Source organism: Hydra viridissima, unplaced genomic scaffold, assembly GCF_058129835.1.
Source record: "Hydra viridissima isolate aposymbiotic clone 2 unplaced genomic scaffold, HvirCarnegie_v1 scaffold_3, whole genome shotgun sequence".
NCBI classification, from domain to species: Eukaryota; Metazoa; Cnidaria; class Hydrozoa; order Anthoathecata; family Hydridae; genus Hydra; species Hydra viridissima.
The window spans coordinates 2,739,087-2,757,141 of NW_028324302.1; the positions used below are offsets into that span (position 1 = coordinate 2,739,087).

At 28.5% G+C, this 18,055-nt stretch overlaps 1 protein-coding gene across 1 annotated transcript; it reads right to left on the reverse strand.

Moving 5' to 3' along the window:
- Positions 1-4,280: 4,280 nt before the first annotated feature.
- Positions 4,281-12,899, reverse strand: LOC145202048 (uncharacterized). The gene is made up of 4 exons (XM_090081926.1): positions 12,062-12,899; positions 10,345-10,387; positions 7,230-7,416; positions 4,281-5,156 (listed from the first exon to the last, which is right to left on the reverse strand). The coding sequence occupies exons 1-4, from the start codon at positions 12,673-12,675 to the stop codon at positions 4,780-4,782; spliced, it is 1,221 nt and encodes a 406-aa protein (XP_089938052.1). The 5' UTR covers positions 12,676-12,899; the 3' UTR covers positions 4,281-4,779.
- Between the last annotated feature and the right edge of the window lie 5,156 nt (positions 12,900-18,055).

The window sequence follows — 18,055 nt, forward strand, 5'->3', positions numbered from 1 at the left end:
TAGGACCTCATACACCACTTTCATGCACCACTTTCATACACCACTTTCATACACCACTTTCATACACCACTTTCATTCACCACTTTCAGTTATGAAATATTACCATCTAACATTTTATAACTATCCAATTCGTTTGGAGCATAAATTCTTTTTTCCGGCAATGAGAGAGAGATAAATGTTGGTAGAAAACGACATGTTTGGGGGTAGAGTAGAATTCTCTACCGTTTACAGCATCTCCAATTTTCTGACTTTACAATTTTTAGAAAATACTTATTTGGACATAATGTGCGTACCAGCTGTTGTCATTGGGATTTTTCTGGGACTACATACTTATAAATAGTTTGATTTTTTTTTTTTAACAATGGTTGAATTTTTTTTTCAAATAGCTTTAATCGATACCTCATAAATCTAAAAATTGTTGTATCACAACATTTGATACACCTAATGGATTACATCAGCTTTACTGATTACTATCATATCTTACAAATCATGATGGTATTTAATTTTATTTCAACTTCTCCATTTTATAAGTAACTCGTGATCAATCCTGTCAATATTTTGAATCAGATTTTAACTTGAGTATTTAATTGTTTTCAACAAAATCTATAATTGTGTTGTTTTTTCGCAGCGAACATGCTGCAGTTCTATGTCTTCTCTTCCGTAAATAAAACTCTCTTCTATAAAATTTTTGCGCTCAATCTATACTCGCTCATAATCCATAAAAATCCCTCAGATACCAAGGTAAAAAAAACCATCCAGGTTGTATTTGTAAAGAATTCAAAGTTCATTGTGTTTTACAGGGAGACTACGTAACGTCAGTGTTTTCTATCATTTTGCATGATTGCTTCCGCGCTATTCAATTACAAATTGTTTGCTATGCAATAATTAATTTCTTTGGCCAAAAGAAAGGAAAATTAAGAAGCACAATCTAAACATTTAAAGGAAGGGGGTGAGGGGTATACCTAAAATACAAAAAGTCATATTCAGGCAGTGAAAGATTTGTTTAAAAAAAATAGCATACTTCTGAACTTTATCATTTAAAATAAAAAACTTCTAAAGTAGTATTGCATTTCTATTGTTGAAATCTTATGGCCTTGATGCTAACAGTATATTTAACTTTGATGAATCAAGGATTTTAACAGTTAAAATAAAGTACCATCGAGTGCTTGAGTTGAAAGGACAGAAGCGGATAATAAATTTGGTCAGTGCATAAAGAAGAGTTAACACAACAGGTGAATGCTGTGTTTATGGAACTCAGTACGTCTCACCTATGATCATATTTAAACGACAAAGGGTGCCAGCTGGAAGATGGTGCATTAAAAGGCCGCATCGTATCTTGCTGCTCGATAAATTCATTTCGTTTTGTCAAATGGCTAGAACACTTTGTTAACTTTGTAAAGCCCTCTAAAGAAAAAAAAGTGTTGCTGGTATTAGATGGACACAAATTACATACAACACTAAGCCAGTGACAACAATATCAGTATGCTTTCTCTCCCACCAAACAAAACTATTAAGTTACATAAATTACCAAACAAAACTCATAAATTACAGACGCTGGACAGATCTTTTCTCAAGCCACTTTAAGTTAGGATCACGAAGTCGAAAAAGGTCTGCAACGGAATCCAAAACGTTTCGTCAGGATGGTCCACCAGCAGCAGCAAACATTATTCTGATGTCAACCACATCTTTAGGCATAACTAGTAAGCCTCCCACCACATCAGCTTATCAGCATCTTTTGTGATGGAAAATGTTTTTTTAGAGCCGTTGTTGTGTGCATGAAAACTGAATTATAACAGCACATCTGAAAAAACCAGTTATGGCCGATGATTTGCTTAAGCGCCTGGTGATATATATTGAATTAATGCAGATCAACTACACAGCACTTACATTTGAATACTCTAGAAGAACGCATACTTCACTTTCTCATTTTTTCGTGTATAAAGTATAAAAACCACTTTTCTACCCTCAATAGCTAAAAGATGAAAGCAAGTGTAGAAATAATTGGGAACAGCCAGAAGTTTTCACCTCAATTACCTACAAGAAATTACTGCTTGAGTGCTACTAATAGAAATTTAAAAAAGCGGTTAAGGAAGCACGACATACTCTAAATCTTAGTGCATGATATTGTTTCATCTGCGACGAATATAGCATAGAAAGCATGATCTGTACTCACTCCTGTAAAAGATGTTGGAGCAGCTACAAAAACAGCTCCAAAGCATATATAGGAACAGATAGTGATAATTTTATTTACGATCTTTGTACATAAACTAATGGCCTTTTACTTTTTATTTTAAACATCCTTTTTCCATGTAACATTTTCTCAATAAAAATACTCGCTAAAAACATTTTACAAAAATAGTTTTTGAATAATGTTTCTGTTATAAACACTGCGTGCGTATATAATGAGAAAAAACAGATTTGTTTGCACTACATGGGGAGTATTTTTATGATGCTGTGAATAAGTTGTAGTATTTTTAGTTACCATAACATTTTTTGTCAATGATAAAATGATAAAATCTCCATTTGAAATCCTCACTAAAATAGCAGCTGATGCGTAGAGTTTTGTTTTACACCAATCTTCTGGGTGCATTTGTGAGTTAATATAACAAAAACTTAACTATTTATAACAAATCCATGTTAGGAACATTGGTAGTCCATATCAGGACCATTAAAGTTTTTTTGTTGTTTTTATTGAAAACGTTTTTCTCTTCCTTTCGACCTAAAATGTAAACTACCAAGAGTTAAGTTATAAAACCCAGTGAACCATGTATTTTGACATAACTCTTATCTAAATGGTGGGCGCCTCAATTGAGAATTTTAGGTAGCTGTAAATCCAAAACAAAATCCTAAGCGAGGAACTTTAAGATAAAAAGGTTACAGAGTTTCCTGACTTAATTAAAAAACATTTTATGCCAAATTTCAGCGATTTTAGTGAGGTAGAGTGCAGCCCCGTTGTTTTTTTTGACATGGACCCTGAAGAAATAAAACAAAAAGAAGTTTACTAACAAGCCAAGCCAATCAGCTTTTTGAATGACCCTTTTTTCATCAAAGAAATAACAAAAGGTGTATCGTAATCACATCAAATTCAACGAGATGAAGAGTTTTTCTATACGACAAAATTCTTTCGTGAACAATCGATTTTTTTTCCAAAAGGTAGAAATAAATGCTACTTTCTAGTCGTTTAGTAGACTTTGTATGGATTTACTTTCATGACTTGGTGGTGGGTAAACAAAACGATTTTTACCTAAAATAACAAAATTAACAAGTCTTAATTTTTAAGTTCATTTTAATTATTGAAGTCATTCTTTTGAATGGATAAACCCTATAGCGCTATCTTGGGCTTAGATCAGTGGTATTTATTTTAAATATCTTGACCAGCCCCCATTAGCTTTTCAGTTTGCAAAAAAAGAGAAATGAAAAACCTACCTTGTTTATGGCTATTAGATTACACCGAAAAATCACCTTGATGTAAACTAATAGTAAACACCTAAAGTAAAATCGAAAACATAGTAATTTACAACTTAAATTTTCTCTTTAAATTTAATATTTACAAAAAACGTTATAAAAAAGCTATTTAAATAACAATCTTATAATAAAAAAGAACACATGGTGACGAACCGACAGAGGTGAAGGGGATGAAACCATTAAGCGTTTAATTTAAACTCAAAACAAGAAGTAAAAAGCGTGACAATAACAGCCAGCAAATAAAAACTAATATATATTCAAAGAAGAATAACGTAGTACATTCACATCATTAAATTTGTAAAAGCAAACAAACACAACAAAACACAACTAGTGATAAATTCTAGTAATAAAATTTCTCTAAAAAAAACACCAGAAATAAAAAGAAAGACACTGAATGTGAAAACTTTTCACATAAATTGTTAGAGTAAGCAGAGCTCTGAATTGATTCTACAAGCAAGAGCAAACTCGATTCTGCAAATAAGAACCAGGATAAAATTGAACAACAACACCGACAAAGAACAGCACCATATAAATTTTGATTCAAAAATTGTTTCTTTATAAAGCTATAAATATGTACAAATTTACATGTGACCATGTTCAATGATAAAAGCAAATTTTAAATTTTTCTCGAAAACTTTTGTGGATGATTTTATTAAAAAATCTTGTCTAAAAAGTTATAAAGCAACAAAAATATCGCTGACGGAAAGTTCATAATGTTCATTCTTATGGTAAAACTTCTTGATTAAAATATTGATACAGAAAAATGGAAACAGAAAAAAAATAGCAAACAAAAAACAAAAAAAACTCCTTACAAATGAATGGAAATATTTCTTCATAAAATAAAAGTCTGATTACAAAAATTTAAAAGAAATAATAAAAAACTTAACAAACCACAAAACAAAGCTTCATGGAGTGATTAAAAAACTATAAATGTTGAATCAAGAGCAACTGCCATCGCAACATGTCATATGCATAAAGTTTATAACAAACATTTAAAGGTTAATGTACCAGAAAATACATACAAACATGAGACAAAAAATCATACATATTAAAAAGCATTAAACATTAAGTACAAACATACACTTATGCATTATAAAACAGCATTATATTATAATTTACAAAAGCATGCTTGTAACATGCACAAACTTAAAAAAGAATGAGAACGCTAATTTGAAAGTGACCTTTAAAATGCTTAACAATTACTGAAAAGAGCAACAAAAGAGCAATCCCGCAACATCTGAACATGCTGTTGTTAACGCTAGAAGTAAAGCATCAAATCCTCAGCATCTTTTCTTAAAAACTGGCTGAGGTTGGTTAATGTATCGCTGAACTGAAAAAATTTGTGGAAGGTGATAGAGGTTCAATCTTTACTGAACTCTCAAGTTCAACAATGTCTTCGCTCAAATATTTTCGATCTTGTGAACTAAGCATATTAGTATCCATGAGTTCATTCCAGAATTCATCTGCCTGGAGATCGTCTTGATTAAATAAAAGATCACTACCAAAAAGTTCTTTTGCAACGTCTTCTACTGCTACTTCATCTACTGGTTCATCTTTGACTGCATCGTTCAGCAGAGGTGTTGATGGTGGCATGTCTAAGGCGCTCTCAGGAACAGTGTGTTCAGGAGATGGGATTTTTGAATCTTCCATTGAATCATCATCACAAGAGTCACTTGAAATGCTTAAGTCATCTACAATAAATCAGTCTTAGTTTACTTTAACATTTGCAGTTGTTTTAAAAAAATTAAAATGTACTTAAAAAATTCTTCCAAGCAAAAAATAATTTTGACCAATCAAAGGTAATTGTAAAGCCTCATAACAATTTTATTTTAAGCCAGTAAAGTGAATTAAATAACTAGAAATAAAAGCTTACACTTGGTACAACAGCAGATTTTTAAAAAATTTTAATTTAGAAATTTTTATATATCAATACTGATTATTAAAAAAATCAAAATGTTAACACATAAAGTGTAAAATAAACATTAAAACTTATCTGAGACCAGGTTTTTCTCTACAAATTCATTTGAAACACAAACAGTTCAACTGTATATTTTTAGTCTTCAAAGTATTTCTGTTCTTAAAATGCTTCCGTAAGTGTTGCTTCAAATAAAATCTTCATAAAAACATTCAAATAGAAGATACTTTTAAATTACAGAACTTCTTTAGACATTTTATTTTGTTTGAGCAGAATTCAAGCCTTTTTTAAAGAAACTTTTCATATTGAAAAATTTTAACTTGAAAGTAAAGCAAATGAAAAAAGCATGCAGCCCATACATTGTCTGAAACATTGCTAGTATTTGCACCACTGAAAGATTTTAATAAAATATGAGTCTACTCAAAATTTGAGCCAATAACAAAAGTAGTTTCAAAGGTATGAATACTTTTATTTTATCCTGAGTTTGTATTTTGTGAAAACATTTCCACCATGATTAATGATTGTTTAACCCATCATTACAATAGAAAGCTTAAAATTGGCACAAATAAAGATTTTGGGTAAGGAAAATTAATGAAACTTCTCAAATCATTTCAAAGTAAACAAAACTTTTATGATTGAATTAAAAAATTATAAATTTACTGCACTAAGCTATATAGAAAAATGGTAATGTAACCCAATTTTTTTTAGTAATTTTTTTTTGAAGTCTTATTTAATATTTAGATAATCACATGAATAAGAAGATATTTATATAATTTAATTAAGACTGCAAGATTTTACTTGAAATAAAAAACTTATTAACAGTGTTGTAGGCTAATGAGTTACTGAAGAAAGATATTTAACTAACTGCAAGGACTTATTTTTATAAATTTTTGATGCTAATAAATCGCTTAATGATGTAAATAACTCTAAAGTGAATAACCTTTACAGTCAATCTTAGAAGGGTACAAAATGGAGTACAACTCAGAATAAGTGGTAACACTGAATGAATTCTGAGATTTGAACAGTTTTTATCTTAGAAAAGAGTAGTTAGAAATAACAGTTTATTGCTATGATTACATTGTTTTTGTAAAGAAATTGTGAAAATTGTTTATGCTGTTATAAAAATTATAGACATAATTGTAAAAATTAGTTTCTTATTTATCAAAAACACATACTTTGATGCTTCTTTTTTATTATTTTCATGTAACCAATAAAATAGGAATAAGATATCAACTTAATAAAATGGAATCTTGTGGATTTGGAAATGCTATAGTGTCATAAAACAACTTTTGCACAAAAACAAAGTTTAAAAGATTTTAGCATATTGGAAAAAGATTTATAGGATATATACTTGGAGATCTAGCTTGCTTGAGATGACATTAAATGAAAACATTAAGACTATATGTTATTACCACAAGCATGTGTTTAGACCTTTATTTATGTTAAAGAACAAAAAAAGTTGTAAGGGTTCCAGGCAAAAGAAATTATCACCATCACAAACCCATTTCTACTTTTGAAATATGCTTAAACAAACAAGTGATCACTTTATATGACAGGTTCATAGTGTCTTAAGTAGTATCAGTACCACCATTTGATGTTGTAGCCAAATCTAAATGATTTTGTTGAATGTAGCTGTGATTTGTTTTGGAGTGTTAGTGTTTCAGATATTCATTTTCATAGGAGTCTTCCAGTGGTGCAAAAATCTACATAAATTTGAGATTTTGGGTTGCATTTTTTCAAAAAATCGGATACTTTCACATGGAGTTACCCAAATCTTTTATAGTAATTTAAAAAAATTAAAAGATGTGTATTACAGAAACTTAGTTTTTTTGACAATGATCCTACTAACCTGGATTAGCCATGCTGGCCTTAATAGCATCAGGATGTTTTTTCTTCCACTTTCTAATTTCTCTTCGAAGCTGGTCTTTTTTTTCTGGTTTAAGTGACCACAAACAACCTTTCCTTTGTGATGTGCCATCTGGTCTTTCAAGTTTGCAAAAAGCTTTATTCAAGGACAGATTATGACGGACAGAATTCTAAAAAAAAAATATTTATAAAAATAGTCCATGCCATAAATTCAATTATAAAAAATCATATATAAAAAATCATATACAAATCATATATACTTACAACTCAAGACAAAATAATGAGACATTTATTTATTTTTTATTTATTTAGTTATTATATTATAATCATTATTATTATAATTTATTATTTTCATTTACATTATTATCATATTATTTTATTATCATTATTATTTTTTTATTATTATTATTTTATCATTATTATTATTATTATTATTATTATTATTATTATTATTATTATTATTATTATTATTATTATTATTATTATTATTATTATTATTATTATTATTATTATTATTATTATTATTATCATTATTATATTATCATTATTAGTTTTTTATTTTTTTATTTATTTTATTATTATTATTATTATTATTATTATTATTATTATTATTATTATTATTATTATTATTATTATTATTATTATTATTATTATTATTATTATTATTATTATTATTATTATTATTATTATTATTATTATTATTATTATTATTATTATCATTATTATATTATCATTATTAGTTTTTTATTTTTTTATTTATTTTATTATTATTATTATTATTATTATTATTATTATTATTATTATTATTATTATTATTATTATTATTATTATTATTATTATTATTATTATTATTATTATTATTATTATTATTATTATCATTATTATATTATCATTATTAGTTTTTTATTTTTTTATTTATTTTATTATTATTATTATTATTATTATTATTATTATTATTATTATTATTATTATTATTATTATTATTATTATTATTATTATTATTATTATTATTATTATCATTATTATATTATCATTATTAGTTTTTTATTTTTTTATTTATTTTATTATTATTATTATTATTATTATTATTATTATTATTATTATTATTATTATTATTATTATTATTATTATTATTATTATTATTATTATTATTATTATTATTATTATTATTATTATCACTATTTTTATTATTATTATTATTTCACAATAGAAATACTGATTTTATTACAGAAATTTACTGCAAATATATTAGTTTTAATAAGCAAAAAATAAAAAATCATCTTAAAAATTTTTTTCCATGAAAATTACTAATATTTAACTAGTTAAAAAAAGCAATCATAAATGAGTTTGTGCAACACCTCTACAACAACAAAATATCTAAACATATTTAAAGGTTTAGTTTAATACCCATAATTTATGCATGAAACAGAGTAAATTTAAATCAATCACATTATCTCCCTCTTCTGATATTATGATTGATAATGATAGAGAACTTTATGCTGATTAAGAATAATAAATATACGTCTTAATAACATACAAAAAATAAACATACGTCTTAAAATCAATGTAAAGTGCTCTAATCTGAAGTTGAAAGTCTTGACTTAACTGACTTAGAGCAGATTTTGTTTTCAACCGCAAAACCTTACTAGCCTGGTTACTATACTACATGATTTGAGAAGTTTCATTAATTTTCTTTACTAAAATCTTTATCGGTGAGAATTTTAAGCTTTCTATTGTAATTGCCATTTTAAAAAATGTTTTTTGGTTTATTAAACGCGCAAAAGTAAGCCTCTGCGTCTCGTTAATTTTTATTAGAGACGAGACGAGACAAGACGATAATATCCGGGACACAATTTTTAAATTCCGAGACAAAATTGTTGTCCCGATTTATAGCTTTATTCCGGGACAGTTTTTTCCTTTGTCTCGTTATTTTTTTCCGGGATGTTTCTTGTCTCGTTATGCTTTTCCCGGTTCATTTCGAGAAAACGATTCCAAGACGCAGACCTTTACGCAAAAGTTAATTCGAAGATAATCAGACAAACTAGCTATAAACCACTGATCTCTATAATAACTGGATAGCGCAACTCCGAGTAAAACTTCTTATTTTTTGACGCCAAAATCGCCATATTGGAAAGCCCCAAAAATTTTAATCCCGTAAGCTTTAAGTTCTGTTTTTCGGCTTATCGCTTTATCGCTTTATCGCACATTTAAGATTTCATTGTTCTGGGGCTTTCCAATATGGCGATTTTGGCGTGAATTTTGATATTAGAGATGCGCTATCCAGTTATTATAGAGATCAGTGCTATAAACATGCTATTCTTGTGAAACGTGTGATTTTATCTGAATTTTAGTTTATAACAGAAATTTCGACTATGTTTTTTACTAAAATTTATTAATAAAGAAAAAAAGAATGTGAAAAGAAGAACTTTAATCGAATAGTAAAAATGGAATTATTTAATGTTGTTGAAACTTTTTTAAAACATGATTTTCATACGATACAGTAAAAATAAATTTTCACGGGGGGTTGACTTGAAGGGGGTTAACTTGATTAAAAGAAAGTCAATAGTTTAAAATGTAAATTTTTTAATGTAAACAGTTTTAGTTGTTTTAAAGTTTATTGCAATTTGTAATCAATAAAAGATTTTTTCAACTTATTCTATTAAAGATATTTTAAGCAAGAAATCCATAAAACAAACTGGCGCGATAACTTTTAAAATGCGATGAATTCCCGTAAAGTTCGATTGTTCGAAATCTTTATTACAAAAAATGAAAACCAGGCTCTTAATACTTTTAAACGATACTTTTAGACAAAAAAAAAAAAATCATTTTTAAAGATGGCAAATATTAGCGATTTGTTGTATATTTTTTTTCTTTCAAAATCAGATTAGAGCACTTTACATTAATTTTGAGACCTATATATTTATACGATTCTTAATCAGCACAAAGTTTTCTATCATTGTCAATTATAAAATTAGAGGAGGGAAAAAGTGTAGTAGCACCAAAATGACTGCTAGAGTAAAGGCAAACACGCACAAAAAAATTGTGTTTAAGGTCATTAAATAAATACATAAAAAAACAAGTAAACAAAAGTTTCTTACCTTCCAGCCATCAGGTGCTGTTTTAAAATAAGGAAATCGCGACCTAAAATTTTAAGTTAAAAACAACGAATATTTAATTTGAACGCAAGTTTGATTTTCAAAACAAAACTCCTATAGGAAATTTATTGCATCTCAACATTTAAAAGAAATTACTGATGACTAAAGCCATTTACTGCAATTATAGAAAGATATCATTTATTCAATTATAACTTTCTTCTCAGAGGTTAGGTTAAAACTAAAACTGTTTATACGAAAACGACTGTTCAATCGTAGTAATCATAGTAGTGTGTATGGGGACTAAAATTCACACTAAAGGAATTCCCACAAAAAATGTTTTGGTTTATTGGTTTTCCTATGTCTGAATATCTTTTTATTTTTAGCCAAACATTGATTTCTCAGATTAATGTTTCTTTTCTTGTTTTTTTTTTTTAAAAAAAAACAAGAAAAGAAACATTATTTTTAACATTGTTTTATCCTTGTTTTTTTTTTTAAAAAAAAAAAACAAGGATAAAACAATGTTGTTTTATTTAAGCTATTTTGTTATTTTTAAAAATTAAGCTAGCCTTAGGTTTGATGTAAATTGTAAAATACCAAAAGTATTTAAAACACTACAATTATACCGTGCGGGATTTTTAACAACTTCGATTTAAAATTGTGTTTCAAAGATTTTAGTATTAATAATAAAAGCTCCAGTTTTCACAAATTGAACTTCCGTTATTTAAGACATGTTTTTGAAAATGTGATTGATTATAAAATGCACAAAACATCAAAATATAATCAATACTTTATTAGCTCTAAGTTTAGCATTGCCGTTGCACACTTAGACATTTTTTGAAAGCAAGACATTTTTCAAAAGTGTGCACTATTTTTTTTTATCTACCGCTAAATAAAATTAATTAAATATCATCGCAATTTTTATCCGAATAAAAAAATAAGATGGACATTTTTACTACCTATTGTTCATAAATTTTATAAAAACACAATAACAGTTTTGGTTCTTAAGAAATAGTTGTTTTTTTCCCTGAAAACTTCCCAAATCCTTGATTCAGTTAAAAAGAGGCTGCCAACAATCGAGAAATCCTTCCAAAAAAAACTTAAACCAGTGGTGATATCATTGGATCATAAAAGTAATTTCTGATAAAATCATTAGAGCAGTTGGTGCCGTTTCAAATAAAATGTAAAAGCGACAGAGTTTTTAAAATTTTTCTACTGTTACTAACAACTTTCTAACAAAATTACGTATTCAAATGAGCAAAAAACTGTGAAAGTTTAAAAAATATATATCATTTTGAGAAGATTAAGTTTTTTAAAGACACCCATACAAACTTAACTTCCCTTTTAAAAATACCAACAAACTGTTTTGCGATTTTGGTTACCGCAATTACATTCAAAAATATTATTTAACTGTCTTTTAAAACCGCGAAATAATTAATATACGATTCAATTGCAGTGAATGAGAAGCTCTTTTGAAATCCCAAATGAGCAGTTTATAGAAAGAAAAAAAAAAAAAAAACATTTAGCAACTGAAAAAATTTCTTCCAATTAATTTCCAATTTTTATTTTACTCAAACGGAAAAATGAAAAGCAGATAAAAAAAAAATCTACTTTGATCATGAATTTATTTCAGAAAAAAGTTGTTTGTCACTATGATAAACAACTTTTATGACAATTAAGGAAAAAATTGCGCACAAATGTATTAAAAGTAAAATTCACTCACTGCATGTACTTGTATATTTCACTGACGGGTAAGCTACCTTGGTCACTATTTCGCAACGCCATGGCAATTAAACACGAATAAGAAAAAACTGGTTTGGGGAAAATTTTTGCTCCCGGGGTACCGTTTTCTTTATTTTTATCGTGTGCATATTTTTGGTGTTGCAAAATATTTTGTTGGTGCAAATCATGACGCTGATATAAACTTTGTTGCTGCTGTTGCTGTTGGGACATCGAGTGATTTTGCGCCATACTCATAAAAGTAATGCTTTGAGGCTGCATGGCGTGTATAGCTGTACGATTTGCAGAGAATTGAACAGGCATGTTCGTGTTAGGGTCAACCATGAGCGAAATGGGTTCTTGTCTGATTTGTTGCTGTTGGTCAGCTTGCATTCCTACGTTGTGAAGCCAGTGTAAATTTGTCAAATTTCTCGGCAACGAATGGCGATCCATTTTCATTGGGGTTCGACCTTGCTCTAATTCCTGCAACTCTTGCAAATAATCTCCGTATGTAAACTGACCGTAGCATGCGTTTGTTGATCCGAGATCAAAATCGATGTCATGCACACTAATAGAGTCTAGATCGCTCAAGCTACTGTTTTGAAATTGGTTAAACATTTTAATGACTAGTCTAAAAACCTACTTTAACTTACTAATATGTACAGATTTTTTTTTTCTTGAACTTATTCTTCTATCCCTTCTTAGTTTTTAGACTTGTCATCTTTAATTGCTGAGTTTTGTTTACATTTACAATACGAATAATTCCAGCACCCCTTTGCCGCATTCAGTTAGGTATTCGCAAGGTTACTTAAATGGACGTTTACATTTCGTTTCGTTGCGCTTCGCTGCGCTCAATGTAAAATCGGTTCATTTTGATAGGTGGGCTGGTTTTTAAAACGCTTTTGATTGGATTGTTTAAGTTGTTCAACGACAGGTGATAGTGAAGTTCTTAAAAAGGAAACAATGTTATCTTTGTGCAATTCAAAGTGCTTCTTCTATTGGTTTCAAATTATCTCAGCCCACAGCCCCATTTAGTTGCATTAACAAGTTCTATTTCAAAAAATACCAACGTGACCTTAATTTAGAAGTTGCCTTTCACTAAGATTCGAATACCCGTAACAAAATTTCATGAATCATCAATCAAATTTTTTAAAACAAAAACCATGTTAAAAGTTGCTTGAAAAACTCATCATAAGTGAAAGTTTAAAATGAATCTCTTGAACTTACTCATACCGCAAACCTAAGAGTATTGCTATTTGAGAACATGTGCTTACTTGGTTTATTGACAAAAAAAAAAGTAAAACAAATCTATTACACGAGTCCATTGAAATAACGCAAAATTTTATTTAAAATAATGAGCTTCGTCGTTTTTCTTCGTCGTTTTTTGTCGTTTTTCTGTTGTCGTTTTTATGTTTTGTTTTTTTTGTTGAAGTTCTTGAAATTGTAGAAATTGTAGAAATTGTAGAAATTGTTGAAATTGTAGAAATTGTAGAAATTGTAGAAATTGTAGAAATTGTAGAAATTGTAGAAATTGTAGAAATTGTTGAAATTGTAGAAATTGTTGAAATTGCTCAAATCCTTTGAACTTTTACTTTCTCGAATAGACAAAGTGCAAACTAGTAATTCGTAAAGGAGAAAAGTTGGTTGTCATGATGATTTTGGTAATGATATATTGTATGATTGGTAAAATTTCCAATCACAGAATTTTGCTCACAGATTAATATAAGATCACCTTTGATCTCTAATAAATTTATAATACATTCCAATTGATCTTTCGGATTTGGATTGTGTGTGGAGCAGAGCAAAAAAACAAATTCCACTCAAAACTACAAACCGTAAGGACGGAGTTACATTTACCAGTAACTATTCAAACAGGAAGATGCGAATATCAAAGAACAAGTCCTTTCTAAATGAAGACAAAAAAATAATAATCCAAAAGGATGAAATGGCCACTTTTTTTTATTATCACTTTTTTTGCTTCGTGTCTTTGAAATTTACAGAAGTTAATGAAGTTTTTATGGTAGTTGCTATTTTTTGTTTGTGGTTCACAATTTTTAAAACATTTAACAGAAATTTTAGGGATAAAAATGAATGCGACCATCACATAATACTAAGAAAAAAAAGGGTTTTTTTTTCGAGAATCATCATGATCATAAACTATTTTAATTATAATTCAACAAGTGAATTTTAAAAAGTGGCGTATTTTTAATCTGTTTTAAAAATTGATGATCGAGGTGGTTTGAAAGAAAATAAGGTGGAAGTCTTTTTTTAAATAATGCATCTTAATAAAAAAAAAACTGTTTACAGCAACCTTCATAAATAAGCGATTGCAACCTTTGAGTGTTGTTTATAAAAAATGACGGTTGTTTATATAAATTCGTAAATTTGTTTGCGGCTTTTATTCAATAAACTTGAATAATTATAAAAGAAATAAAAACTACTAATAATCGTTTCAAATCATCCTTATAATTTTTCTTTGTGATAAAATCGCCATTTTCTTTCTGACTTTCTTTTTAATTTGGTTTGTTTTATAAATCTCCATATACACAAATTGGTCATGATCTCTAAGAATCTCAGTCCTTAGTTTTTACACTTATATAAAAAATTTAATATATAATTACACTCAAATAGTTATACAAGTATAATAGTTTTAAATAGAGAAAAAAATATCATAAATATTTATAAAATTTCTAAAAATAAATATTTATAGTGTTTCTGAAAAATGTGAGCTTTCGTTGGAAAATTGTGAATTTTTTTAACTTTTATTAAAATTATATTTAACATGCCGTTTTCTTTCAAAATCTACAATTCAAATGTTTTTTTTTTTTGTGAAGAAATTTTTATGAAAGTTGCCAACAATTTTTTGGAATTTTAAAAACAATTGGGCAATTTTTTTTGTGTTGTTTTTTTTCAACCAAGCTCCAATAATCTTCCAAGGGTTGCTAAAGATGTAAGAGGTCTTGCATTATCATGGTGGAACACTGATCCTTTCCAATTTTCAAATTTCGGCCGTTTTTCCTTGATTGATACATCCAGATTCATTAGTTGTTGACAGTAAACCTCAGAATTGATTGTTTGATCCCTCAGAAGCAGCTCAATATACACAACACCTTTATAATCCCACCATATTTACAACATGATCTTTTTGGTTCATCTTGCTTGCACCATAATCTTTTTCGAATAATGTTGCTTTAGAAAGCCTATTTTTCATCACCAGTAATGCTTCGCTTCAAGAAAGGATCAGTTTCATTGCGCTTAAGGTGCATATTACAAATGTTGATTCGTTGTGTCAAGTGAATCTCTTTTAAATTATGAGGCAACCAAGCATCGAGCTTCTTAACAAGTCCAAGGCTTTTCAAGTGCTTTTCATTAGTTGTGTGAGATACATTTAACCTCTCTGCAATCTCTCGAACAGTTATACGGTGATCATCTTGAATCATAACTTTGATTTCATCATCTTTGAGAGAAAAATCTCCTAAACGATATTTTTGAAAGCAATTCTGACGCGTGCGCTCTGTTATATAATCAACACCATACACTTTACATATTTCTTTGTGAGCTTCAGCCGTTTTCTTTCCTTTGCGGAAAAAAAAAGCAAAATGTGCCGAAAATGTTCATTTTTGCACTACATTTTTAAATTGATGCACAGCTGACATGTACATAAGTACTCATGCGCCACCTGCTTCTAACCCAGCAAGCACACAACGTTGAAATAACGTTGAAATAACGTTGATCAACGTCGATCAACGTTATTTCAACGTTGTTTCAACGTTGTGTGCTTGCTGGGAAAGTACCTCAATTTGCCTTGTATCAAATGTAAAAAACCAAAGTACATTAAAACTAACTGGGTCGTTAAAAAAGAACAAACATGGTTTTTATGACTAAAAAACTGAAATTACTTAGTTGCAACCCACTAATTGTAGTGTCCATATTTTTTTTAGGGGGGGGGGGGGGGGAGGGAACGAAAACTTTTCTAACTTTACCTTTTTCATTGTTTTTTTGCGTAACAAGAAAGTAAAAATAGAAGGGGCGTCGTTGACTTTATATCCTTGACTTTAATTGGTTAATTCTAGAACTAATCAAAAAATCTTTAGCATTATTTTCAACCCTTAAACGGAAGCAGCAATGACGTAGACGAAATTAAAAACATTTTCTTTTAAGTTTGAAACATTGAAATGAAAATAATGAAGATGACAATATTTAACTGATCTATACGAATGATATAGCTATATCTCCATTTTTTCACTTATACTTGATAAAAATTGCAACGTCGTGCAAGTTGTATCAAGTATTAGTGAGAAAATGGAGAATGCCTAATGTTACTTTATAACATGACAGATGTGCCAGCATGTTAAACAAAGCAACAAAGTTGGCACCTTTACAAATAGCGGTTAAAACAGTTGATCGGTGTCCTCCATTCGATATATATATCGTAACTATAGTTACGTTCACAATTATCAACATTAAATTTGTTACTCGTTGTATAACACTTTACTAAAATCTCTTCTTTCATATCATCTCCTGTTATCGTATTTTGTTATTTGTTATCTTTTATCTGGTCTTTACGACATGCCGACTTGCTGACAAGCTGGAGAAAAAAATACGCAATGCTGATACGTGAGATAAGAGTTATTCATGTTCGAATGTTTTCAAGTAATGAGAATTACAACTGCCAGCTAATACTACTAATTATTGATTGCTTTTGCAAAACTGGATGTACGATCTGCAATTAACCAACAAATTTCACTAAAGGGAGTTTGCAGAAGAAGCGAATAGCAAAGAAAAATCTTAGAAACTTATTGTAATGATAAAAAGTGTAGTTGCTATCATTAGAGATGGTCGATTTTTGTCAATATTATTTTTGAAAGAAGATCCATCGGAAGTATGGAAAGTCTTGAATGAGATAATAAAATTTTAAAAATATATGGATGTAAAAACTTATTTAGTTAGCTCACGCTACAAACAATTTAAGTAAGAATTTTCAAACAGCATTTTCCTCCTTAGATAAAAAACGCTAAATTTACTTTCGTCTCCTCTATCAAGTGTTCCTTTGAACTAAAAAATGTGATTCTTGAATGCTTCTTACTTTTTATAATTTATTACAAAATTATTTTTTGCCTGCAAAATTTTTCTAAAACTCGTTTTACAGAAAAATGTTTTTTTTTTTTGAGAAATATTTTCTTAATTTATAGAAACTTTTACAACACAGCAACAAATTTTTATGTTTTTAGCAAAAAGGAGTTTTTTGTACTTTCTATTTTTTTACATATTTTGTCTGAACTTTAAATAAATATACTGCTTTACTTAGCGAAGCTGCAAAACCTTCATTAGATAAAATGTTGAGGAAAAGAGGTACTAAAAGATCGAAATTTTACAAATTAAGCTTGAATATTATACGGAAAGTTCTAGGTGCGTATTCACCAAACTTTCGTAACTCTTGCGCAGCTCAACTAAGGTTACGGAAACCGAACGTTCATGTAATTGTTTGGTATTCACCAGTATTTCTCAGCATTTCTGTAAAGTTAGGGTTGCGCACCGAGTTGCGCTGAACTTACGCAAAAACTTACGACAGTTATTTTGAAACGCAACTGCGCAAATTTCGTGAATACGACTTTCACAGTTTTGAACCTTCGCCAAACTCACGCAAAAAAAAAAGTTTAGTGAATAAACTCCCTGATGTGTTACATAATTCGAAGAAACTGTGAAATTAGATTCGTTTTTCTAATGTCTGTTTAAGCAGTAAAAAAAAAAAAAAACTTTAGGCCAGCAATACGAATGTTGATAACGAGAGTTTAGAGGAGGGTGTTAATATAGGTATAATACAAATTTTGTATTTGTTATTTATACCGTTTCGAAAATTATTTTCATACTTAAAAACTTCTATACATCTTATATTTGCTAAATTTCATTTCATCATGTTTCCAGCTGTTTTTAAGCGCTGACACCGTCACAACTTTGTTTCCAGTTAACAGAGTTTTTTTTTGTAGTGACACTGGTT